Below are 27,073 nucleotides of genomic sequence, written 5' to 3' on the forward strand. Positions count from 1 at the left end.
GAGGCCTTTGGCAGACCCAGGTATGACAACTATTCCATCTGGTGTGAAAGACATATGAGTCAGGTGAAATACTCTCAGACTTCAAAATGAATGTAATAATTCGATATCAGAAAGACAGTTGAGGACAGGTGTGAATTTTACTGAACCAGTAGTTTAATAAGTGATGGTCACAGAATACTAACACTGATTATTTACAGGAGAATGGAAAGACTGCTAGAAACTGATCTCGATGAACACCAGTTAGGGTTCCGTAGAAATATAGGAAAACGCGGAGCAATACGGATTCTGCGGTATAGTTATTTGTAGATTAAGAGGAAGTTTTTGACAATGTCGACTGGAATACACTCTTTGAAGTTCTGAAAGTAACAGGGAAAAAATACAGGGAATGAAAGGTTATTTGCAATTTGCATAGAAATAAGACTGCAGTTATAAGAGACAAGGAATATGATACGAAGGCAAAACCGGAGAAAGGAGTGAGACGGATTGTATTTGCACCCACACTTTTCAATTGGTATACTGAGCGAGCTATGAAGGAAACCAAGGTGAACTTCAGAATGGTGATTAAAGTTCAGGGAGGAGAAATTTAAATTTCGAGGTTAGCTGATGGTATTTTAATTCCATCAGAGACGGAAAGATCAGTTGAACGAAATGGATAGTCTCTTGAAAGAGTTTATAAGATGGATATAAACGAAAGTAAAACAACATTAATGGAAACTAGTAGAATTAAATCAGGAGATGTTCTGGGAATAAGATTAAGAAACGATACAGTGCAAGTAGTAGACCAGGTTTGCTATTTGGGCAACCAAATAACTGACGATGGCAAAAGAAGTGAAGATATAAAATCAGACTTGCGGTAATCAAAAAATTATTTTGGAAAAAGAGAAGTGCATTTATGTCTAGTTTAAATTTAAGGGTTAGAAAACATTTTTGAAGGTATTGATGTGGAATGTAGTCTTGTACGGAAGTGAAACGTGGGCGACAAGCAGTACAGACAGGAAGATAATAAAAGCTTTTCAAGTGTGGTGCTATAGAAAAATGCTAAAGATTAGATGGGTAAATCGGATAACTAATGAAGAACTGTTGAATGGAATCAGGGAGAAAATAAATTAATGATTCAAACTGACTTAAGGATGATGATGATGCCCCATACTCCGAGGAGCGTAGGGGACGATGCGGGAGACCCGCACCGCTGTACTAGGCAAGGTCCTAGTGGAGGTGGTTTGCCATTGCCTTCCTCCGACCGTAATGGGGATGAATGATGATGATGAAGACGACACAACAACACCCAGTCATCTCGAGGCAGGAAAAATCCCTAACCCCGCCAGGAATCGAACACAGGACCCCGTGCGTCGGGAACGAGAACACTACCGCAAGACCACGAGCTGCGGACTGACTAAAGGAAGGGATCGGTTGACAAGACACATTATGAGGCATCAAGGAATAATCAATGTTGTAATAAATGGAAGACTAGGAGTTAAAAACTCTAGATCGAGATCAATGCTTGATTACAGTTAGCAAGTTCAGATGGATGTATACGAGGCGTGTTATTTTTTTCTCGGCCATTTCATGGAAAAAAGCGGAATTTCTTGCGTGACATCGTGGAATACGTTTTTGTCCTTATATCCGATAGATGGTGGCACTATACGTAGCCTTCAAAATGGCGTCTATAATGGAGGTGCGTCCAAGCAGAGAGCTGTCATTAAGTTTCTTTTGCCTGAAATCCAGATCCTTGCAGATATTCATGTGTGTCTGCTGGGTTGCTTGCCTCCTAACAGAAGACCGTAAAGAGCAATGGAAGATCCACTTCGCGAGAAGCAATACGAGCATGATGGGGATGTTAATGATGCAGAAAGTTGTTGGCTCCGACGTCGACCAGTAGATTGGTACCACGTAGGTATACAGGCCGTCTCAGGAAGGAGACTATGTTGAGAAGTAGGTTTTGTAGCCAGAAGAGTTGGGAAAAATACCGTGTATTGGAATCCTCAATACGACAAATCTCCTTTCAGAAAAAAAGTGTTGCTTCACTTCTTGAATGCAACTCGTAAAAAGGTGAAAAAAACCTTGTACAGGATAGAACAACGTGGAGTGTTGCATCAAACCAGTCTTTGTACTGAAGACGACGATAACAACTACAACAACAACTACTACTACTGTTACTACTACTAATGGAAAAATGCCAAGATGGCTCGTGGTTCGAACTCCACGTCAAACAGCTGGTTGCAGTATATATGGCTGAATAAGTCAGATCAAAGATTGCAGGAAGGCAATGGCATATCATCTCAAATAGGGTCAAGCCTAATAAAGTACTGTGCTGTTCAAACCGACCTTCGAGTTGATGACAGCTTTACTTACTACGTTTTTGGAATTGCTCTCCCTTACTAAAAATGAGGTTATTTTGTTCAGGGTTGCCTATTATATTCGGCCTCACGATATCTTTTAAAACTGAAGAGGTCGTTGGAAGAAAGTGCTAATCCTCAGTTTAGAACAGATTAATTTGATTGTGTTATCTGCTGTATACACATCAAAGTTTTGCGTCACCTCCGCTCCGAGAGTTTCTGAACCTGTACAGAAAATTGAAGTAGAGACCAACATAAACATCATTTCCGCCCTTTTTATTGCTCATGAAAACCACACATTGCATGTTGTACCACCATACAGCTAGACCTTCAGAGGCGGTGGTCCAGATTGCTGTACACACCGGAACCTCTACTACCCAGTAGCACGGCCTCATGCATACTATTCAAAAGTTCATCAAGGCACTGTTAGTCCAGATTGTCCCACTTCTCAACGGCAATTGGCATAGATGCCTCAGAGTAGTTGGTGTGCCACGTCGTCCATAAACAGCCCTTTTCAATCTATCCTAGGCATGTTCGATAGGGTTCATGTCTGGTGAACATGCTGGCCACTCTAGTCGAGCGATGTCGTTATCTTCAAGGAAGTTATTCACAGGATGTGCACGATCGGGACGCGAATTGTCGTCCATAAAGACGAATGCCTCGCCAATATGCTGCCGATACGGTTGCACTATCGGTAGGAGGATGGCATTCAAGTATCGTACAGCCGTTACGGCACCTTCCATGATCACCAGCGGCGTACATCGGCCCCACATAATGCCACTCCAAACAGCAGGGAAACTCCACCATGCTGCACTCGCTGGACAGTGTGTCTTAAGGCGTTCAGCTTGACCGGGTTGCCTCCAAACACATCTCCGACGATTGTCTGGTTGAAGGCATATGCGACACTCATCGGTGAAGAGAACGTGATGCCATTCCTGAGCAGTCCATTCGGCATGTTGTTGTGCCTATCTGTACCGTGCTACATGGTGTCGTGGTTGCAAAGATGGACCTCACCATGGACGTCAGGAGTGAAGTTGAGCATCATGCAGCCTATTGCGGACGGTTTGAGTCGTAACACAACGTCCTGTGGCTGCACGAAAAGCATTATTCAACATGGTGGCGTTGCTGTAAGGGTTCCTCCGGGCCGTAATCCGTAGGTGGCGATCATCCACTGCAGTAGTAGCCCTTGGGCGGTCTGAGCAAGGCATGTCATCGACAGTTCCTGTCTCTCTGTATCTCCTCCATGTCTGAACAACATCACTTTGGTTCCCTTGTTGAGACCTATTTCTGGCTCAGAGTAACAATGCGGACGCGATCGAACCGCGGTATTGACCGTCTAGGCACGGTTTAACTACAGACAACACGAGCCGTGTACCTCCTTCCTGATGGAAAGCTGGAACTGATCGGCTGTTAGACCCCATCCGTCTAACAGGTGCTGCTCAAGCATGGTTGTTTACATCTCTGGGCGGGTTAAGTGAGACCTCTCAACAGTCAAAAAGACTGTGTCTGTGATACAATATCCACAGTCAACGTCTATCTTAAGGAGTTCTGGGAACCGGGTTGATGCAAAATTTGTTTTTGATGTGTGTATATTCAAGCTGGTGAAACCTAATTTCATTTCTACCGCTAGGAAACGCTGTCTGCTAAATAAACGTTTTTACTGCATTTATGTTCTTGTTTTCTAATTTCACCAAGCATATAATGCGCAATTGCTCAAACTAGGCACTTGTGGGTTAACACATTTCTTTCTCTGTTCCCAAATATTTGTACCTGTAGGTAAGGTGGGTGACACAGGTATAAAGTTCTATAACTAATTCTATTAGATTATTTTGGTGAGTACTGTACCCTCTTCTAGCGTTCACCTTAAACAAACAAAACAAACAAATATCTAAATCTGGATGATGGGAAAGGGACTTAGGAATTTCGTACGGACCAGACACCTTTGGATTCTGTAGACACGTAGATTTTCGGCGATTTCATTTGCTTCTGAACACCACCAACTGTCATTAAAATATATTTCTCTCATAAGAGAACATGTAATTTACTCGGAGATGTCATTTGCTCAACACTGTTTGAACGTTCCAGAGATATTTAATTTCCGTTTCCTAGTGTGTGTCGGACTGTTGAAGAGTCTACGGAAGACTGACGAAAGGGTTAACCATAAAAACCGTGATTCCAATTGGACTGTAGACATTTTCTGGAAACTTAAAATTTGTTTCGTCACTATTGACCAATTACCATCTCAGAGGTCGTTTTGAAGTAGTAACGAGAAACAACTTGATGAAACACAACATTTTGGCGAAATGGGATGTAGTTCGTCTTCCAAACTCACATCGACCATGCTAATATTTCATCTGTCACAATCTTAGAGAACAGGAAACGAGATTTAACGTAAAAAGTTGACTGAGAAACAAAAAAGGTGCTGTGAATGAAAGATGGAAGTGAAATTATGGAATGGTAAATTAGCTAGTCATTGTTATACTCGGCTACATCGTTCGGCTAAACTTCAGATAACGAGATGAGAAGATGCGATAGAAGGTGGCGCTTTATGTTTCAAGACGTTATTAGAATTGTGGAATGTCAAGAACGGCTGGATTGCGAAACAGGAATCAATAATTTCTCACAGATTTATGCACGCTTGAAGGAGCAACTGGTACAGGGCTATCTCAAAGGAAAAGTGTGGAACATTGTCTTATGAGTAGCATGGATAAGGAAATGAATATAAATGGAAATGAAAGTAATTTCTGTAACATATTTCGTTTTATGTTGATACCAAACAATGAAATTTCCATGTCTTGTTTCTGTAGACTAATTAGCATTTGCATGTTACGCTGAAGACGTATGAGATTTTGTCTCAATATAGAGTGGAGCATAGCTTAATAGAAGTGTATCACGAATAGTACCAGTGTTGAAAAACATAGTCGATATCAAATCGATCAAATATTCGAAACTGATAGTGTGAGATATTTATGGTACTTTGTTTATTTTCTCTACCGTAGAGTAAACAAAGTACGAAATTTCATTCTCTTTTGATTCACAGATAATTTACCGTTCAAATTTCAATATATGCAAATGTCTCATTTTTCTAAGAGTGCCCTGAAACAAATGTGTAACTTCGGAACTGTTGATGCTAGCAAGTTCAAAATGATGTCAATGTCAAAATCATGATTTAAGCTTCAATTTAACACGTTACACAGTTATGCTGCAATATTTGTTTGATTTTATTAAAATCTGAAACAATATTTTTTGGAAATTCTCAAAAACACCCCTATTGTTCTTTTCTAAAATTTTTTTTTAATTTCGATGTGTATTGTTGTTTGAAATCCATGATGGAGAAAGAATGGATTCTGGAGATATAAAATTAAGAAAATTATATTATGCGAAAACTCCAAGAGATTCAGGAACAAGTACTTTCCCTCAAAAACCAAGCTGATGTATTAGGCTAATTAAGAATGGAATTTATTTATCTTATAGTATAAAACTGATGAGATATTTACGTAATAAAATTTAACTGAAATAGAAACTACTATGTAAGATTGACTTTAATGAACGTCATCTGCATTTTCTTAAGAAGAGTTTAAGATAATTTTTTCTGATCAGTTTGGTCAATTTACGCAGGAAAATGACTTCCCCTGAAGAAATTCACAGTGAGTGTGGAGCCGTATATACAAACGACTGTCTGTAATAGACCGCTCACGTTCCTAGCCTAGACTAGCTCCGACATTCGCTGCATCTAGCCTCAACATTTGGGTGGCGTACGCTGCACACCTTCCCATGATTTCTGGCAATTCATTTATGTTGTAGCAAGCAATATGTCCTTTGAATCGTTCTGGAACTTGGACTCTCGGAATTTTGTGGAGCTAAGCAACTTTCTTGTAGTGTAGCTTGCTGCAATCTTTCGAGCATTTCTGTCAAACACAGTTGCTAAAAAACCTTGACAATTTGTTCAGCGCTTCCGTAACCTTTTCTATCTCATTTGTTAATTCAGGCTTTTAAGGATACCAGACTTAAGAGTAATATTAAAAGTTGTCCAAACAAGCTAGTAAGCGGCGTCTTTCACACCTGAATTAAATTTCTTTGAATTCTCCTTATAAATAAGCCTGTCAGTTGTCTTCCTAACGATTAGATTCATGTGGTCATTTCAGATTAAATTATTCCGGACAGAAGCTCCTAGATACATGAAGGCTGTGACCGATTCTATTGATTGTTGTTCGATTGTGTTGTCAAATATCATCGGATGTTTCCAACTTTTTTGCGCGTCTTACATCACATTTATTTATATTTGTGATTGGCCGCCAACCTTTGCGTCAGGCTGGGATTATCTGATTTCTGGAATACATGCAACACGGAATTAATCTGAGCTCTGCTATCTACTGTTTCCTGGGTCTCATGTTGGAGCCTTCCTTTCACACGGTCGGTATCTGGGGACCATGTTGATCGCTGTTTAGGTGTTATTCTCTAGAAAACTCAGCACAGTATATGTTACTTATTCGACAACAAATTAATGTAACTGAATGAGACATACAGTTTTGCGCGTGAGGCCTACGAATATTGTTGTTGATTAGATCAACCTGACCCTTTTGCCAGTCTCTTGATACGCACTGTGATTTTAGCGACTACGCTGAATTGATGCGCCAGTGTCTCCGCGTATTCAATGTAGAATCTAATGTGCAGCAGCCTGTTCGGTCCTGTGGCCATTCCTCTACAGAGCGATTTGAGCTGTTTTTCGATTCCGCAATCATTTATTTCCGTGTTTAAAATGTTCCATCGGTGTGACAATAGAACGTAGGATGTGTGTTATCTTTTCCGGTTAAGCAGTTTTGGTAGACAACCTTCATTTTATCATTTTCTGTTAGTGTGCCATGGTAGTCAACGAGCATTTAATTCAGACTCACGTTCTTGCAGTCTTGCGTTTTTATTTATCGATTGAGCGTCAGTCTCATTTTCATCGCAGCAATATGCCTAGCTTAGTGTCAGCGTACGTCACTAAAGTTGTACGTTCAGTCACAATTAAACAAGTTTCAGCACTCCAAGATCTTTAAAAATGACTCTTAACAATTCGTAGGTTCAGTCAGTCGGGATAACTTTGTACCACTTTTTATAATTTAGTTACTGATAGCTTGAAAAAGTGAAAATAGATACTAGCTATGCCCTATTAGGGTAATATTTCAGTTTTAATGCTGGTGCAAAGTCACACTGTCATTCAGGATAACTTTAGACTGCTCTTAAAAGCAAATAATTTTTCCTATGTTTAATGATCTAGGTTCATTTAGGTTATGTGAGAAGAAAATCAGAAATTAAGAATAAAAAACAAGCGGTGTTAATTCAGTATTACAGATTTACGTTGAAATATCAAGATATTTGTATGGACATGACATTGTTCAGTTTAAATCACTGTCGCCAGAAACTCTCTCGACAGACACCACAATCAAAGGATAATCACAAGCCTAAGAGCTTGTAAGAAGTTGGAAAGAAAATTGAAATACTAACTAGAAATCACAGAGGTAATAAAACTTACTTTTAGTACAAAATAACGCAAGTAGGTGGAGCAGCAGCCATTGAAATAAAGTGCTACGTGGTACAAAGGTGTCCTGACTGGTAAAAGTTCCTCCGATTGAGTGTACTGAACTGTGTCACTCTTACGTCGAATGAGAGATTTGTACTTTCAGCAACTAAGAATACTTTGTTCTACTAATAATGATTGGTTTTAGGGCTATGGAAAAGTTCCGAAATACCTGCAGAAACGACTGAAAGATTGCCAGAAGCAACAAAAGGTGGAAGAGGAAGGAAAGGATCCAGCGGAGACGGCTACTAGAGCCTTGTCAGAAGCGGAACGGACGGAACTGATAGAGGTGAGTGCAATGGCGTAAACGTAGTTCCTCTGTTACACGACTGCGCCCAAAACCGACCGGTGAAAATGTCTGTACATTCGTATCAGTTGTCTCTTGTTGGACATGTGTTTCATAGAGCCCTGTATAAGAATGGTCGTCAAACGTTTTTGCTCAAGAGGCTACAATGACATTACGGGGCGACACCTCGGGCGTCTATGTTCCGATCTTATTTTTTGGTAACCTACATGATTTAGTATTTTATGAATCCCTGGTAGTCTAGCTATACTAAGTGCGCGATAAGTTGGTCAACGGACCCCAAGCACTGATTGTTAAAATTCGGCACCATTCGGGACACATCGTGTTGACTGTTCTGTTTCAGATTCCTGCCACATCAACGAATCCAAAGTGGTGACACTGTAATTATATGACGAAGTGTTGTGTTGCCTTTGTGGGCGGATGATTCATTGATTACCAATAGTAATTGTACTTGCATTTAAAAGCGTTATGCAACACGAGACACACAAACGCTTACTACTGTTTTGAATGGGATTTTTCTTCTACCCATTGCTCTGTATTACAAGAGCGTTAATTTAATTTAATATTCCTTACTACAAATAAGTACTGCAGTTGAAGATGCATATTCATGAATCCGTGTTACTTCAGTGTCAAATCTTACACTGCAGCAACTGATTGGTACAAGGAACACAAGCCCGGAAGATAAACGAGAAAGCGCTCCGCAACAACAAAGCTATCTGCCGCTGCAACCAACTTAGGCCCTGGGGTGAACGGCAAGCTTTTCACGCGCAACGTGTCAGCTACAGCCAACAGTTGCAAAACGTATATATTTATTGTTTACCGGTTTCGGACGTACATACGTTATCCTCCTCCAGAAGCTAATAAATGTGAACACCAATCACAAGTGGAAATTTATATTCGAATCCGGTAATAATCAAATACGCTACTGGCCATTAAAATTGCTACACCAAGAAGAAATGCAGATGATAAACGGGTATTCATTGGACGAATATATTATACTAGAACTGACATGTGATTACATTTTCACGCAATGTGGGTGCATAGATCCTTAGAAATCAGTACCCAGAACAACCACCTCTGGCCGTAATAACGGCATTGATACGCCTGGGTATTGAACCAAACAGAGCTTGGATGGCGTGTACAGGTACAGCTGCCCACGTAGCTTCAACACGATACCACAGTTCATCAAGAATAGTGACTGGCGTATGCTCACGAGCCAGTTGCTCGGCCACCATTGACCAGACGGTTTCAATTGGTGAGAGATCTGGAGAATGTGCTGGCCAGGGCAGCAGTCGAACATTTTCTGTATCCAGAAAAGCCCGTACAGGACCTGCAACATGCGGTCGTGCATTATCCTGCTGAAATGTAGGGTTTCGCAGGGGTAGAGCCACGGGTTGTAACACATCTGAAATGTAACGTCTACTGTTCAAAGTGCCGTCAATGCCAACAAGAGGTGACGAGACGTGTAACCAATGGTATCCCATACCAACACGCCGGTTGATACGCCAGTATGGCGATGACGATGTGTGTTCACCGCGATGTCGCCAAACACGGATGCGACCATCATGATGCTGTAAACAGAACCAAGATTCATCCGAAAAATGACGTTTTGCGATTTGTGCACCCAGGTTCGTCGTTGAGTACACCATCGCAGGCGTTCCTGTCTGTGATGCAGCGTCAAGGGTAACCGCAGCCATGGTCTCCGAGCTGACAGTCCATGCTGCTGCAAACGTCGTGGAACTGTTGGTGCAGATGGTTGTTGTCTTACAAACGTCCCCATCTGTTGACTCAGTGATAGAGACGTGGCAGTACGATCCGTTACAGCCATGCGGATAAGATGCCTGTCATCTCGACTGCTAGTGATACGAGGCCGTTGAGATCCTGCGCAGCTTTCCGTATTACCCTCTTGAACCCACCGATTCCATATTCTGCTAACAGTCATTGGATCTCGACCAACGCGAGCAGCAATGTCGCGATACGATAAAGCGCTATCGCGATGGGCTACAATCCGACCTTTATCAAAGTCGGATACGTGATGGTACGCACTTCTCCTTACACGAGACATCACAACAACGTTTCACCAGGCAACGCCGGTCAACTGCTGTTTGTGTATGAGAAATCGGTTGGAAACTTCCTCATGTCAGCACGTTGTAGGAGTCGCCATCGGCGCCAGCCTTGTGTGAAAGCTATGAAAAGCTAATCATTTCCATATCACAGCATCTTCTTCCTGTCGGTTAAATTTCGCGTCTGTAGCACGTAATTTTCGTGGTGTAGCAATTTTAATGGCCAGTAGTGTACTTACCATTCACAACTGCTGGCCATACCTGACTGCCTCGTCGAATAAAATTATTGTGTAGCTTCCGAGAATGGCGGGCCATATTTATGATATCAGAGTTGGGTTGGGTTATTTGGGGGAAGAGACCAAATAGCGAGGACATCGGTCTCATTGGATTAGGTAAGGATGGGGAAGGAAGTCGGCCGTGCCCTTTCAAAGGAACGATCCCGGCATTTGCCTGGAGCGATTTAGGGAAATCACGGTAAACCTAAATCAGGATAGCCGGACGCGGGATTGATACGATATCAGAATCCCCCAATACAGGGAAAACGAATTTTAAATTGCCGTGTGCCGTTTTGGCAACAATTAGATTTTTAGTGATGCATTCACGCGAATCTAGTGTTGGCACTGAGTGGAATAATCGTCGTGGTAGTATGGGCCAACCAAGGGATTCGCCACTCATAGAGTTTGACAGAGAGACTACTATGTTGTCTGCGAGTGTAGAAAAACAAAGTGCTGCTGATCACTTTTCAGTAAAATAAAGAAAGAATACAGTGTGCCTTTCTAATTGAGTTCAGCCCACCTTATCGCTGTGACAATGAAGTTCGCGTGTAGTGCGTAGACTAGCTATGCCGCGTTATTTTAGGAGAAGGCGTTCGCCCCTTACAGTGTATAAAGCTATTGATAATCTATCGATTACTGCGAAGAGTGGAGTAGGTGCGCAAGTTATTCTGCATGGCCCTTCAGTGCATACTGAATTGTTCAACAACAATAATATGAATAACAGGATACACTCAGTATAATGTAATAAACGTGGTTGTTGTCAAGACAAGCACACACATGCAAAACCAGCTGGACTCAGTACAATAACCACGATGCGCACTAGTAACGTACTTCACTACAACCAAGTCACTCAGTCGTATGGGCAGTAAATGCGCTTTTACAAGCTATAAAGGCCACACGAGTCCACATAGGCTAAGAGTTAGAAACGATCATCTCGACCAACATCACCTTCCTTTTATGTTGCTGTTTAACGTCGCTCAGAGTGATAAATTTGGCGATTGGCGTTATGGAGCAGCTCCAGCGGGACCCTTCATAAAATACTTCATGCCCACTCGATTCAACAACGGCTTGGAACCTCCAGTTGACAGACCATATGCCTCGATCAGTCCAACGGATCACCAAGGCAAGGACTGCAGCCACTCCTCATCAGCGAGAAGCTTGTGTCGTTCCACTCCTGGAGGTTCTGCCAGCAGCACGGGAGCGACCGATCACGGAGCGTCCTCTCAGTCGCTGAGGCCGCCGCAGGCGCCACTCGGCGGGAATTCAAAGTGGCAGCCGCTGGCGCCGGAATCGACCCGTCACAAATGAGGATGGCTGGACTGGGATTTGAAGGGTTGTCCTTGCGAACCAGAGTGCAGAGTCTTAGTATTTTGACCGTTCGCTTGGTGTGCAAGTTTTTGCAACTTAATTCATTTTAACAGTATCTCCACTCAACTTCTTATGATATTTGATATGCGTACAGGGAGAATTATTACAGCGAATTAATATAACATACACTTGATCATAAGGCTGGAACTACTGCTGTTCGCGATACATACACTTATAACATAGATAATCCGTAATACCTCATAAACTGCCCCCTGTAACAAGACAAGAGTTTCAGGAATGGTGGCAAAGGGAGAACGTTCTCTTCTATTTGATTAATACTAAATACTGCTGAGATACTGTGAACACCTCAGTGATAATAGGGATGAGTTTATGCTAGAATATTCAATCGAGTGGCCTACTCCCATACCAGACGCATTACGAATTGAAAATTGCGGCCATATGTTTGTTAATGGCTAACGATAACGCAACACACAGATTATAATTTACTCAACTTTCAATGTTTTATGTGTTGCATCCAGTGGCCGCACCGCAACGGATCGTAGCTGAAAGCCCTACCGGTGGAAGCAGAAGGTTTTGGGCGATCAGTGAAGTTTAGAGCTGTGGCGGCGGTAGCGTAGCAGGACAGGTATCAGTAAATATTAGGGATGGGAGGACTGATTTTTTTTTCCTGAAGGATCTCCAACAGCAGTGCAGCACTGCATTGTGAACCTGGGGTTTTCAAGCTGAGCGCTGGTCACCACTGCCAGTCCTCTTCTACGTTAGCATACTTAGCGACTAGTGTTAGATATGACAATGGAATGTTGTGCGTTTCGGAGGATGGGGAGGTACCTTGGCTTAACAGCGTGAATCCATTAAAAGGATCTCAGTCTCTGTGTGGGTAACGTGCCTATGGGGTGGATGGCTGTTAAGATATAACAAACGCTAGCGAACAACCACTGGGACACCTGTTGGCGCCCCCCCCCCCCTTCCTTGCCAGTTGCATAGTTGCATACACAAGGCTGGGTCAGGTAAACCGACATCTGCTTGAGTCGACATTCATTTCCCTAATTGCTCATGAGTCTCCGATGGAGCGATCTCAAAAATACTCCTAAGCTTCAGAGGCCCAATAAGCCGTCACCTGCAATAACTAAAGAAAAATGCCCAACAAAAAACCGAACAAAATAACAAAGGTGCAGTAAAACCATCAATCTGTGTGCATTCTTCCTTTGCGATGGCGATTTTGTAGTTGTCATTGATCTACCCATGGAGGAATCTTGCTTTACAACGCTTACGAAACCAGGAGCTCCGAAGCTGCCAAGGAAATCGTCTCCAACGCAAGTCGTTGGAAGTCCCATGCAGAAATATCGAGCCATGCTGCCTCTATAGTCGCCCATAACTGTGAAAGTGTTGCACGAACTGATGTCTTGATTGTGTCCCATAAATGTTCGATGGGATGAATGTCGGACGATCTGGGTGGCCAAATGATCCGTTCGAATTGTCCAGAATGTTCTTCAAACCAATCGCAACAACTGTGGCCCTGTGACATAGCGCAATGCCATCCATAAAAATTCCATTCTTGTTTGGGAACATGAAGTCCACGAATGTCTGCCAATTGTGTTCAAGTTGCCGAACATAATCGAGGCTCCAGGCCATTCCGTGAAAAAAGAACCCACATCATTATGGAGCCACCACCAGCTTCCACAGTGCCTTGTTGACAACTTGGATCCATAGCTTCGTGGGGTCTTCTTCACACTCGAACACTACCATCAGCTCTTTCCAACTGAAATGATGACTCTTCTTACTAGGCCACGGTTTCCAGTCGTCTAGGGTCCAGCCGGTATGGTCACGAGCCCAGGAGATTCGCTGCAGGCGATTTCGTGCTGTTAGCAAACGAACTCCGTCGGTCGCCTTCTGTCATAGCCCATTAAGGCCATATTTCGTCGCACTGTCTTACCGGATACCTTGTTCGTACGTCCCAAATTGATTTCTGCGGTTATTTCACTCAGTGTTGCGTGTCTGTTAGCACTGACAACTCTACTCAAACGCCGAAACTTTCGGTCGTTAATGAAGGCCGTCGGCAGCCGTGTTGTCAGTGGTGAGGTAATGCCTGACATTTGGTGTTCACGGCGCACTCTTGACATTGTGGATCTCGGAATATTGAATTCCCTAACGATACCCGAAGTGAAATGACTCATGCTTGTAGCTCCGACTACCATTCCGCGTTCAAAGTCTGGCTATATCAGGTCGGAAACATTTCCACATGGATCACCTGAGTGCAAACGACAGCTCCGTCAATTCACCGCCCTTTTATACCTCGTATACGCGATACTACTGCGATCGCCTATCGCCTATTGCCTATCGCTATTCCATGACTTTTCTGACCTTAGTGTACAGTTAATGTGTAAAAACTCGAAATGTTTTTGTAAGAAATATGATGTGGAAATGACATCGACACTCGAACTGTACTTGATCTACAACAATGAGCTCTGAAACGTGTAAGTTAACGAAAAACATCTGAAGATAGGCACAAGCTCGAAACCAGCCGTGCATTAAATAAAATCTCCTTCTTGTTAGTCAACCCCTATAAAGGACTAGTCACGGAATACAGCTACATCCATTACGGATAACATTTACTTGTTGAATTACCTCTAGTATTATGAGGCGATGTCCTCCTCTGCAGATACGCTGGTTGATTGGCCTCCTACGTCCAGTCACCCATCTTATGCTTCCACTTTTGATCATTTTCATGGAAGCCAATCTGAGGTACCACTGTTGCCATTTTTGGGAGTGCACTCAGCCTCGTGATGCCAATTGAGAAGTTACTGGACCGAATAGTAGAGGCTCCGGTCAAAGAAAACCATCTTAACGACCGGGAGAGCGGTGTGCTGACCACACGCCCCTCCTATCCGCATCGTCAGATCAGGATGACACCGAGGTCGGATGGTCCCGATGGGACAATTGTGGCCTGACGACGGAGCGCAATCTGAGGCACGCACTGCCTCCTTGTTGTCACTCAGAGTTCGCTTTCGCATCCTACTTCGAAAGCTTCATCTTGCGTTACGTGCATTGGTACTGAGGGCTAAGAATCCTTCCCTTCCTGGCTCGGTGTAGAACTTCCGTGATGTGCTTGTCACTTCTGGAGTTTCTTACGCAGTTTGAGAAGAGTGCCTTTGATTACACAGATGGTTCTAAGGATGGTCTCAGTACGCGATGTGCCTTAGTCGTCGGCGAAGAGATCTTTAGATATAAACCTTTAGACCAGTGCTCGATTTTTACTGCAGAGCTGTTTGCTTTTCATCAGGCTACCTTCGTACAACCCTCCCCCCCCCCCCCCCCCCACACACACACAGCACGAAATGAAACCTCTAAATCTCTCGTATGCTCTGTTTCCCTCCGGGTTTCCAGAGACTCTCTGCGATGTAAATGTACCATCCTTTAGTACAACGGATCCAGGAATGTGTTCCCTCGCTCGCTGTGCTTGGTACTGGTATGCCATTCACATGGGGTTCTAGAGACGTCGACATGTCGGGAATGGGGCTGCCGGTGCTAAGGCTGCGACTCAACAAGCCAGACGTTTCATGTCTTTTGCCCCTAGAATGACTTCAGTGTTGCTATACATCTACATCCATATTCTATATACCACTGTGAGGTCAATGGCAGAGGTTACATCCCTTCGCACCATTATTAGGACTTTTTTCCATTCCACTCACGTATGGAGCGCAGGAAGAATGATGCTATAAATGCTTCTGTGTAGTCTGTAATTGATCAAATGTTGTTCTCACGATCCTTACGGGAGCGATATGTGGGGGGTCGTAGTATATTCATAGATTCATCATTTAAAGGTGATTCTTGAAACGCCGTAAACTGGCTACCTATGGATAGTTAGCATCTACACTGATGAGCCAAAACATTATGACCACTTGCTTAATAGCTTATTTGTCCGTCTGTGGAACAAATACATCACTGATTTCGTGTATCAGGGACCCGACAGTTTGTTCGTAGCTCGATAGCGACCCAGATGTGTTCCATAGGATTTACATCAGGCGAATTTCGTCACCGGGACATCAATGCGAGTTTACTACAATGCTCCTCAAAACACTGTCTCCGAGACACGGACAATTATACTGCTGAAAGATGACTTCGCCGTCGGGGAAGATATCAAACATGATGGGATGCAGGGGGTTCGCGGCTGTCAGTGTGTCTTCGGTTACTACCACATGCCTCAAGCAAGCACAGGGGAATGTCTCCCATAGCATAATACTGCTACCATTAGACTGCATCCTAGGCGCGCTGTACGTTTCGAACCAACGATCACCTCTATGACAGCGTTTGTGGAGACGACTATCGACCCAGTGCAGGAAAAATGTCATTTATCCGAAGAGCCGACATGTTTCCATTGATCTACGGTCGAATTCCGACGGTCCCGTGCCCAGTGAAATAGTAATTGACGATATCCTAGGGTCAACATGTGAACACGTAGGGATGGTCTGCTGTGGAAGCCCATGTTCAACAATGTACGATGAACGGTGTGCTTCGAAACACTTTTGCGTGCACCAGCATTTGCTCTTTCGGCAGAGATGCCACAGATCACCATCTGTCCTATTTTTCAGAGCAGAGCCTCTGGACCCCACGTTCTGTGAAGATTCGTGGATGTCTTATCATTTAGCCCCTAGTGACAATTTCACTGTCGTATTTCCATAGACGCTCACGATAGCAGCACGTGAACATTCGACCAGCTTTGCCGTTTTCTACATACTCGTTCACAGGTCTTGCGTAATGATAATCTGGCCTTTGTCAGAGTTGCTTTTCTCAGTGGATTTCTCCATTTGCAATCCATATCTTCGCTAGGGTGATCCCCCGTCTGTGTCTGCTTCGTTTACATACTTTTGTTACAGCGGAACGTGTCCACAACGCCACCAGCCAGCATCCACCGTCGCGATGGGCAGTGGTCATAATGTTGTGGCTGATCAGTGTATCTTCCGGCGTTTGACAGTTCAGTTTTTTCGACATCTCTGTGACAATTTTCCATGAGTCAAACATACCTGTAATCATCCTCTGTACGCGCTCAATATCGCCTTTTAATCCTGTCTGGTAAGGATCCCAAACCTATGATTAATTTTCTAGGATGGGTCGAACGAAAGATTCGTAAGCAATCTCTTTTGTAGACTTATTGGATTTTCTTATTATACTACCAATTAACCGATATGTGTAGCCTCCTTTATCTATGACTGAGCTGATGTCATCATTCTATTTCATATCCCTACAGAGTGTTACACTCAGGTATTTGTGTGAGGTGACCTATTTCAACGATTTTTTCTACGATTTTTACCCTCCACGGTGCCCTCCAATACTAAATTGGTGATCCCTAGATGCCTCAGGACATGTCCTACCAACCGATCCCTTCTTCTAGTCAAGATGCGCCACAAATTTCTCTTCTCTCCATTTCTATTCAATACCTCCTCATTAGTTATGTGATCTACCCATCTAATCTTCAGCATTCTTCTGTAGCACCACATTTCGAAAGCTTCTATTCTCTTCTTGTTTAAACTATTTATCGTCCACGTTTCACTTCCATACATGGCTACACTCCACACAAATACTTCCAGAAACGACTTTCTGCCATTTAAATCTATACTCGATGATAACAAATCTCTCTTCTTCAGAAACGCTTTCCTTACCGTTGCCAGTCTACATTTTACATCCTCCCTACTTCGACCATCATCAGTTACTTTGCTCCCCAAATAACAAAACTCATCTACTACTTTAAGTGTCTTATTTCCTAACCTAATTCCCTCAGCATCAATTACATTCCATTATCCTCGTTTTGCTTTTGTTGATGTTCATCTTATATCCTCCTTTCAAGACACTGTCCATTCCGTTCAGCTGCTCTTGCAGGTCCTTTGCTGCCTCTGACAGAATTACAATGTCATCGGCGAACAGACTGAATAAAATCGGGGATAGGCTACAACCCTGTCTCACTCTCTTCCCAATCACTGTTTCCATTTCATGCCCCTCGACTCTTATAACTGCTATCTGGTTTCTGTACAAATTGTAAATAGCCTTTCGCTCCCTGTATTTTACCACTGCCAGCTAAAGAATTTGAAAGAGAGTATTCCAGTCAACATTGTTAAAAGCTTTCTCTGAGTCTACAAATGCGAGAAACGTAGGTTTGCCTTTCCTTAATCTATTTTCTAAGATAAGTCATAGGGTCAGTATTGCCTCACGTGTTCCAACATTTCTACGGGATTAAATATGAGTACAGTTCTTTACTTTAATTTTAATTTTTATTTATTTTTTTCCAGACAGTACTTTATTGTACATAACTGCATCATCTGCGGAAAGCCTGACCTTACTATTAGTATTGTCCGCAAGGTCATTAATATACAACGTGAATAGTTAGGATCTCAACACACTTTCCTGGAGCACACCCAGCTCCACCCAAAATTACTTTTACATCTCTCCATGACTCCCCATCCAAGATAACTTGCTTCGTCCTCCCTACCAACAAATGCTCAATCCAGTTACAAAATTGACTTGATATTCCAACAATCGTACTCTTATCTTAGGTTATATGGGGAACTGAATCAAATACTTAGCGGAAATAGACAAATACTACATCTGACTGGCTTTATAATTGCTTCCAGGAAGTCAAGTGAGAAAACTGCGAACTGGGTTTGGCGTGATCGATGTTCCCGGAATCCAAGCTGGTTGACATGGAGGTCATTCTGTTCGAGGTATCTCGTATCGTTTGAACTCAGTGTATGTTGTAAGATTCTACAACGTCAAGGACATTGGACGAAACTTTTGTGGGTCACTTTTGCTACCCTTCTTGTAGATAGGTGTCACATATGATTTCTTCAAGCTACTGGCACTATTTACATTTCGAGGAATCTAGGCGAATTATAGTTAAAAGAAGGATTAACTCAGCCACAAATTCGGCATAGAATCGCACAGGTATTCCGCCAGGGCCTGGAGCTTTCTTAATTTTAGCGATTACAGGTGTTTCTCAGCACCACTGATAATAATATCTATATTACTCGTCTCTGCAGCAGTGCGAGAATTAAACTGGGGCATTACCCCAAGTTCAGCGTTTCTGCTTTAGTTTCGACACCCTCAATTGCAATACCTGCCTCGTCCATGCGTATCTGTAGTACCACTAACAGCCTTTACTTATGACCAGAATTTCTGTTATCTTTGTGAGATATTCCTCGATAGTATTCTGCCACGATAATCGTTGAAGGCTTCACGCGTTGCCCTCTTGAAAACCAAATACATTTTTTTCAGCATCTCCCTATCTCTAGCCCTATGCTTCTTTTTACAGCTATTATACAGTAGTCTGTATTTCTTTACAGTGATTGTATACAACCGAGGGTCACTTCCATCATTAACTGTTCTACTAGATACCTACGTATCAAGTGCATGATGAAGTATTATTCTATATTTTAGACACAGTTCTAAACTGAGATATGATGAAACTACATCTTTATTTAGCTTGCTGAATTCTTCTAATTGTTATAATTGTATTTTGTACAAGATGGTTATAATTAAAGTGCATCTACTCACAAAGGTCCATTGTGGACTGTAATTATGGCAGTAAAACTTGGTAGATTTTCTAATGCGCCACTGCGGAACCGATTTACGATGAGAAAAGAATTAGTTTCAATTTCAGCCACCAGGTGCAAATCTGGCACTGTGAATGTAAAAAAAAGTATAGAAATGTATCCATGCGTAATGTATTAGGAACGGGACGTGGGCAGCAAAGGTCGAACAACTGAGAAACGCAAATTGTTCTTGAATTTTCCGACGACTAGAAATATTTCGTACCAGACTACGATTTACCAAAAATTTACAAGCAAGACACTTTGTTGTGTCCTTCTGTTATTGCTGTTCGTTGGTTTCCTAAGAGTCTGACTAAGACTTCAGTATAAAGCAGTGTTAGAAATGTTCGTTTTCGCATCGGGTCAACGTCAGGAAATACTAACAGTTGATTTCTATATCGTTTAACTATGTCTTCCTCAACATCAAACAAAAAGTGAAGCAGTACCTTGCCTCGAGTAGTACGTACCACAAGTCAACTTGCAAGAAATGTCAATTTTACTAGCTTCTTGGGTCAAATAATGCTCGACGCGTAGTCGCATAAAGTTGAAAGTGCAAATAAAACCAACTAGTCTATTTTCGAAGGAGACTGAATACTAAACTGTTTAACGATACAATTTCTAAACAGTTCGAGAGCTTGTGACCCCTCCCGTATACGATGGACGTGGTAGATCGAACGGATTTAGTTGCGTAACGCTGAATTTTTAATAGGCTTGTTTTGCCAACAGATGAGTACAATGTAGATGCTAAGGGGGCTGAAAGATCAGCGTGAACAGGACAGATAATGTTTATCTTGACTAAAGTATCTGGTTAAATTAAGAATAACAGTACTTTAAAGCATTTCAATCGTATCCGTCATGTATTTGTTGTACAAAAACGTAAAATCGGACAAAACGACTTTATATGATATACAGACACATATATACAATCGCTTATGCCTCGCATTATCCCGAAAGAAAATAGAAAGGGGGAAAGGAAAGTTAAAGTGTTCATGGAATATTTCGTGGTGCCACGACTTAACAGAATCTTCTTGGTTTTAAAGTTGCGACGTTTACAATAAAATACAGGACTTCCACCTTAATTGAGACGGTGGAGACAGCTGTTGAAAATTCGAGGAATTTATCTGAAAGAACGGGGCTTGGACACAGAGGAGATTTTATTCAAGTAATGTTAATGCCAGCTACTGTCTACGGCATGAACATTAATAAAATCGACAAACTGCATCAACGGATTCCTGAATGGAAACCAATTTTGGGCGTTTGCGTGAACATGAAAAGGCCCAAAAAGGGCTTGAAATGTTGTGTGATGTGATTGGTGTCTGTGAGGGTGCTTGTTTTAGTACAGCCGTACTGCTTCCGACCGTTTCCCTCTGCTTTGTTGCACACAAACACCATCTCGCCTTGTTTCCGACGTGAATACACAGCCTGCAACAAACAAATAACACACGCCACGTGGTCAGAGGAACGTCATTCGTCAGCGCCATTTACCATGGCAAAGATGCGTTTTCGGACACATGTTCATAGGACCTTTTCCAGTCAGGAATCCGTCCTGCAGTTTTTCAGTTTTGTTAATATTCACTCAGTATAATGTATTGTACATTGACCTGAGGATCGCTGGTATATTGTAGTCACAGCTCTCTTATAAGGAAGAGATCCCTAATGCATTCGTCCATTACAGATTTCTATGTGAATTTCTTTCCCAACTTTTTCTTGTGATTCTGTCGTAAAGCGATAACTTTTCTCCAAGCTACTTATTCACGTAGCAAATGCTCATTAGAGTTGATTTATAACTTTTAAAGTACCTTGTAATTTCCGATGTTAACAACCAAGATAGAGAATAATTGGCCCTTTATGCAGAGAACATGAGATGTATTTGTGTAAACAAGTATTTTTTTCCTGACTACGTATTATTATTGTTTCAGGGTCTCAAGAAAAACTGGGAAGAGGCCGAAACCGCTTATCAAAGGCTGCCTCTTATCATTGAGACTCCATCCATGCTCAGAAGAAAAATTATGCTGGAAAAGAAATTAACACAGTTGGAAAACGATATTACCTTCTTAGAAAAACATGAATATATTTACATATATGATGACGAAAATTCATCGTGACCAATAAAAAGTGTGAATGAAGTACATACATCAGCCTTACTTGCATTCAATGGTTTGCGTCAGACTAATGAAATTCTGTGTTGAACAGGGAGGATATATGTCCTGTTTCTGTCGCTCATCCATAAGACTCGAGAATTTAAAGTCTAAAACTCTGGAACATAATATAAGCCTTCCAAGATTTTCTCTACCTAATTCCGCTTTTACAGAGCTCCTGCTTTGCATGTATCTGTATAAGTTTCGCAGACGGGAAGAGGTTTATGAATATGACACTCTGGGAATAGAGCTGAGCTCTCTGAAACAGCTTTTGCTTTTAGCGAATGTTGTGCTGAACACGTCACTTGATGAGTAACTGAACGAACATGCTGCACGTGAGATGCAGCAACTGATTTCTGGTTACAGCCTCTGGAAATGATTAGCGACATCGCGAAATGCTTCATAACAAAGCGTAGCTTGGATCTATAACCTTTTTATTCAAAGGCTTTTCATTATCACAGTAAAGTTTCTGAGAGAAAAAAGACAGTTTGTTGTCTCCAAAAACATAAAATTCAAAGACTGTATAAATGATCAGAGAGTAAGGGTGGTTTTGATGGCACTCAGAAATTTGTATTCTTAGCAAGGAAAGGAAACGATTAGAGCTACTATCAGAGAGTCGGCAGTCTACTTAGATAACGCTAAACCATTGAACGAAAGAATGAACTAAGTCAATCCTAGTACTACGCCTGTTTCAGGAACAATATGCGGTTTGTATCGAGAACCGAATTTCTTCATGGTGACCTGTGACATTCCAGGACAGATTTATTCCCTAACCTCGGAACACAATAAATTCTTGTCAGACATACTGTACGCACTATAGTGTTTTCGGCACAGCATCTGAAGAATATTTCTTCCAAACAACCGTGACTAAAATGTTATATTTATTGGGATATATTTTCTACATTAAATAAAATCTTTGATGATGATCATGGCTGTCCAATATTTCGGTATTTCGAACTATTTATCAGCCTTGAAAAACTTAAAAAATATTTTGTGTAGTGTAACAGCTAACGAAAACGTTCGTTCAGTGTAGTTTTAAGCCTGCATATCCACGAAAAGTCGCACTTCCTTTCTCTCTTTTAGCTAAATATCCTTTAATATTCATGATTGTACGTTTTATGACGAATAATATTTTAAAACACAAAAATCTATTGGAATATAAATCTCGAAACATCTGGATATCGACGGGACTTCAAAATTTAACACTGCTTATATTCGGAGATTTAATGGAGATCAAGGGAGTGCCTCTTTCGATGGTTATAAGGTCAAGGTTTTAAACCTCTCTTAAATTTTCATTATGGTATATAGTGAAGATATTTTCATCTCGGTCTGTATGAACTGGTTTTATTTGCAGTTACATTTGGTAGCTGACACAACTGAAACACATTGTCATTGTGTTCTCGCATTATAGAGGATTTACAGTACTCGCTCATCTTTATTCCGCTCGTACACACTATCGTCATATCATGATACTGTGAGTTTACGGCTGAGACATTAACATATCCACGTTGATATCAGAAAGTTCTGTGTTGAGTGACCTTACCAATAAACAGACAGCTCCCCATAGGATTACGTGAATTTGATTACAGGCATTGCAAAACGGATAACTTCCTTTATCAATTTTTTTTTAATTGTTCGTCACTCTTCGTGAACTGATGTACTACAAAAGTTTGCAAATCAATTGCTGTTGGGGTCTGAGAAGTGGGTTCATAATTTCCAACACACTGTCTCACTGTTTCGTGATCGGTGGCGTCAGATGCTTCTGTCGCCTGTGAAGTTATCCCGTTATGCTCGCCCATGGATTCTGTTTCTAAGGTATCCCTGCGATTCTGATTATTAGTGTGATCCTATTCTACATTTACTCCAGACTGTGAGGTCTCTCTGTGCTCCATTAAAATCAGCCTGCCGAATGCTTTCCTGCTGAGCCTCCAACATCAACCAGTTATCTACTCTTTCTAAATCACCAGATGGTTCTCTCCCGATTTCACTCATTCTTGTCAGGTTTCTCACTCATGCACGCGTTTACTTTGACATAACCTATGAAAGCTAACTTCGAATATTCCTAAAACTCGAAAAAAAGGACTTTAAAATCTTGACCACATTCTGTACACCCACATACACAAGACAATAAAACCCTTCAAAATACAGAACACACACAAATAAAATCCATCGAAAAGTTCAACAACGATTTTCAAACTGGACGACGATGGACTGATACAAACCAACTCCTCTTAAACGAAAATACTTGTGTTAGTTACAAGCCTACAACTTAATGATATTTTACATTCACTAATCCGGAGATTAATAAGGTGGTAATAGTCACTCATTCTTTACTGATCTGACTGTTAAAGAAAAATGCAAAATTTTAACTGAAACTTCGTAAAGTTCTGTCTGTTATATCAAGAGATCGCAAGTGATCAACTAAAATCGATCAACTGCTCGTTATTGAACTAGTAGCTATACTTGAAATTAAAAGATTTCAACATTCGTACATCCTGTGGTTATTTTCAGGTTATCGGAATATATTGTTTCACTACAGAGGGGAACTCTGGGTGCCCATAAAATTTGTTTAAGTTTTCCCTGGCAAGCACGAAAGCCAGTGCTGCAAATAGCAAGGCACAACACTGGGGCATTGACAAACAACATTCGAGCAGAGAGCGCAGAAGGCGGCTGCAACAGAATGACCAAACTGTATCGTCAGTCTGACGGCACCACAGGGTGGAGTAAGATCATTAAGACACACGCAAGAGCGCCTCCACAACACCAAGACGTTACGGAAAGTGCCAACCTGTAGATCTGAAGGCAACAGCTGGGACACCGCAGTGCATTATAGGGTGCTGAGAAGTCTAGAAAACCAGGGACAAATTCACTCAGTACCAGCTCATTCCGATCTTTGAATCACCAAAATACTGTGTCTGACTTTTCACACTTATTTTTTTCAAATATATGTTACCGGGTGATTATAATTGTCACAACAGTCACAAATGAAATAATCTTCCTCGTGGACACATGAGATAATATTCATAGTTCAATGATTATTAGTTAATTTTACGAACATTTCAACTGTGTTTAAGTTCATCAGAGATGTACCAATGGTATGCCACCTAATAAAAAATTTTAACTCACTTCTTAAAATTTGAATGTTATTCTAGCGTGGACAAGGAAGGCTGAATACAATTTCAAATTACGTCCATTATTCATTCAATTATTTCATTATAAGATCGTAATCTGAGATGTGGAATAGTCTCAGACATTCTGTTGCAGTGGACGGCCTTCAACCGGGTGAGTACTGAATCCAGCCACGTGATAAACTCACTCCACGAAAAATATAGAATTCAACGCTCGGCAGGTCTCCAAGAAGGACATGTAACGAAAAAGCAAACAAAACACTTTGTGGTTTTCATTATACTGAAAAATTGTTGTAATAAAATCAAAACTATAGATGGCACCACACATCGTGCAGGTGATAAAGTACTCTATGTTAATTCACAACCTGGTATCACTACAGCTTGGAAGTCACTATTGATAGAGATCTGACTGCAAAAGGTAGGAATCCGGATTGGAGTTGGAGTTCTACTACAGCCGTAACTTAACTTTCCGTACTTGATAGAACTGATATGTCAGTAACGGAGTATTACATGTTTCTGAGGTAGCAGACATAAAGCTATTCTACGGTGAATACCAAGTTCTCTAGTGAATCGTCTTGATAATTATAAAGAAATACAAAGTCACTTATAAATTGCAGTTTCTTCCAGTATGGTAGCTTTTCAGTCTGTCACAGGTCGAATATAGAACAACTCTCAAGTTGCGTTAGTAGATGCTTCTGTTTGTCAAGAATTGCACGTGGTATGTTACGCAGTGTAGAATGTCTTTTGTTCATCAGACTTATTTCGGCTTTTCCATACTCAATCGCTGGTGTAACAGTTTAATAGCAATGTTATTGTTAAATTATGTAATCTTATCACTAAAATGGGAATTAAATAGGTACAGATCCTGCAGACAATTGCGAAATAAACGGAAACTGTTCAGTGTAGTTCAAGCAGTTTATTACGATAAAAAAAAAGACTTTTACCTCTTATAATATATGCTGGCGTTGATAGTATTTATAAAATATGGACGGTATTTGCGCAACATAAAGTGTATACAACTAAGACATCCGAATGCATAAAGAGCTTAAGTAAACTTTTTATTCAACTTCATAACAGAAGATACATCATTTTAAAGTGATTCTAATGCCTGACCAACAAGTTTAAACATTAGTAACAGTGATTGTTGCATCTGAGAGAAACTGCTGTCAGTAACGTGCAGCTGAAAGATTTGTCTCTTTGAGTGCAAAATCACCAAGGCTCAATTCACATGTTAAAGTGCCGTAAGGTGCAGGGGAACATAACATTGCGCCGGCCAGTGTGGCCGAGCGGTTCTAGGCGCTTCAGTCTGGAGCCGCGCGACCACTACGGTCGCAGGTTTGAGTCCTGCCTCGGGCATGGATGTGTGTGAACTCCTTAGGTCAGTTAGGTTTAAGTAGTTCTAAGTTATAGGGGACTGATGACCCGAGATGTAAAGTCCCATAGTGCTCAGAGCCATTTTTGAACATAACATTGCAGAAAGGCTTTAAGCTGTATTTATTATTGAAGTGGTGGAAATAAGTGAGACTACCTTAGTGGGTACTGGTAATATCATATGAAATTGATTTAGGAATTGATTTCTTGGGAAAACATTAGGCAAACCTTTGTTGCAAAGATAAACTGTCGAGAGATATACCAAAATAATGAATACAAAAGTCACTGGATAAATGAGAACAAAGACCAATCATGAGAGGTAAACTGAGTAGGTCCATTTGCCGTTAAAAGGCGATTTGTTAAGGGAATTTGTTAAGAAAGTTTTTTGTAATATTATTTTATTAGTTTATATTTGTTACATGATGATTAATTGCATTCATGCTCAAGTGGGAGTTGGGAGAGGGATGTTAAGCGAGCCGGTATGAACACCGAAGTGATGTATCTGTAGAGAGAAAATGTTTCAGCACATGCTGTTCAAAAATGGTTCAAATGGCTCTGAGCACTATGGGACTCAACTGCTGTGGTCATAAGTCCCCTAGAACTTAGAACTACTTAAACCTAACCAACCTAAGGACATCACACACATCCATGCCCGAGGCAGGATTCGAACCTACGACCGTAGCGGTCGTGCGGTTCCAGACTGTAGCGCCTTTAACCGCTCGGCCACTCCGGCCGGCTAGGAACATGCTGTAATATTGAAATAATCACCATCGTGGAGTCGTAGCAATCAATAATGCAGTGTCGGGTACCATCTTGGTTTTGACTCTTATCTGTGCAATCTATGTCTGTTACTAAAATGTAAACTTTCACGGCCGGAAATATCATGTCCATTATAATTATCCGGGCTGTTATGCCGTGGGGAAATTGTAGAAGAGGAGAAACGGAACGATCAGCTGTTGCGGAGCATGCTTTCCAGCCAGGGAACCACA

The 27,073-nt window shown here is 41.6% G+C and overlaps 1 protein-coding gene across 1 annotated transcript in view; it reads left to right on the plus strand.

The window, feature by feature from the left end:
• LOC126176355 (enkurin) overlaps positions 1-21,552 on the plus strand; it is a 115,161-nt gene extending 93,609 nt beyond the window's left edge. The window contains exons 4-5 of the mRNA XM_049923509.1: positions 8,048-8,188; positions 21,367-21,552. Coding sequence (XP_049779466.1) covers positions 8,048-8,188; positions 21,367-21,552 — 327 coding nt within the window. The remainder of the gene's footprint in view (positions 1-8,047; positions 8,189-21,366) is intronic.
• Positions 21,553-27,073: the final 5,521 nt, after the last annotated feature.

This window comes from Schistocerca cancellata, chromosome 3 (assembly GCF_023864275.1).
Source record: "Schistocerca cancellata isolate TAMUIC-IGC-003103 chromosome 3, iqSchCanc2.1, whole genome shotgun sequence".
Classification (NCBI taxonomy): domain Eukaryota; kingdom Metazoa; phylum Arthropoda; class Insecta; order Orthoptera; family Acrididae; genus Schistocerca; species Schistocerca cancellata.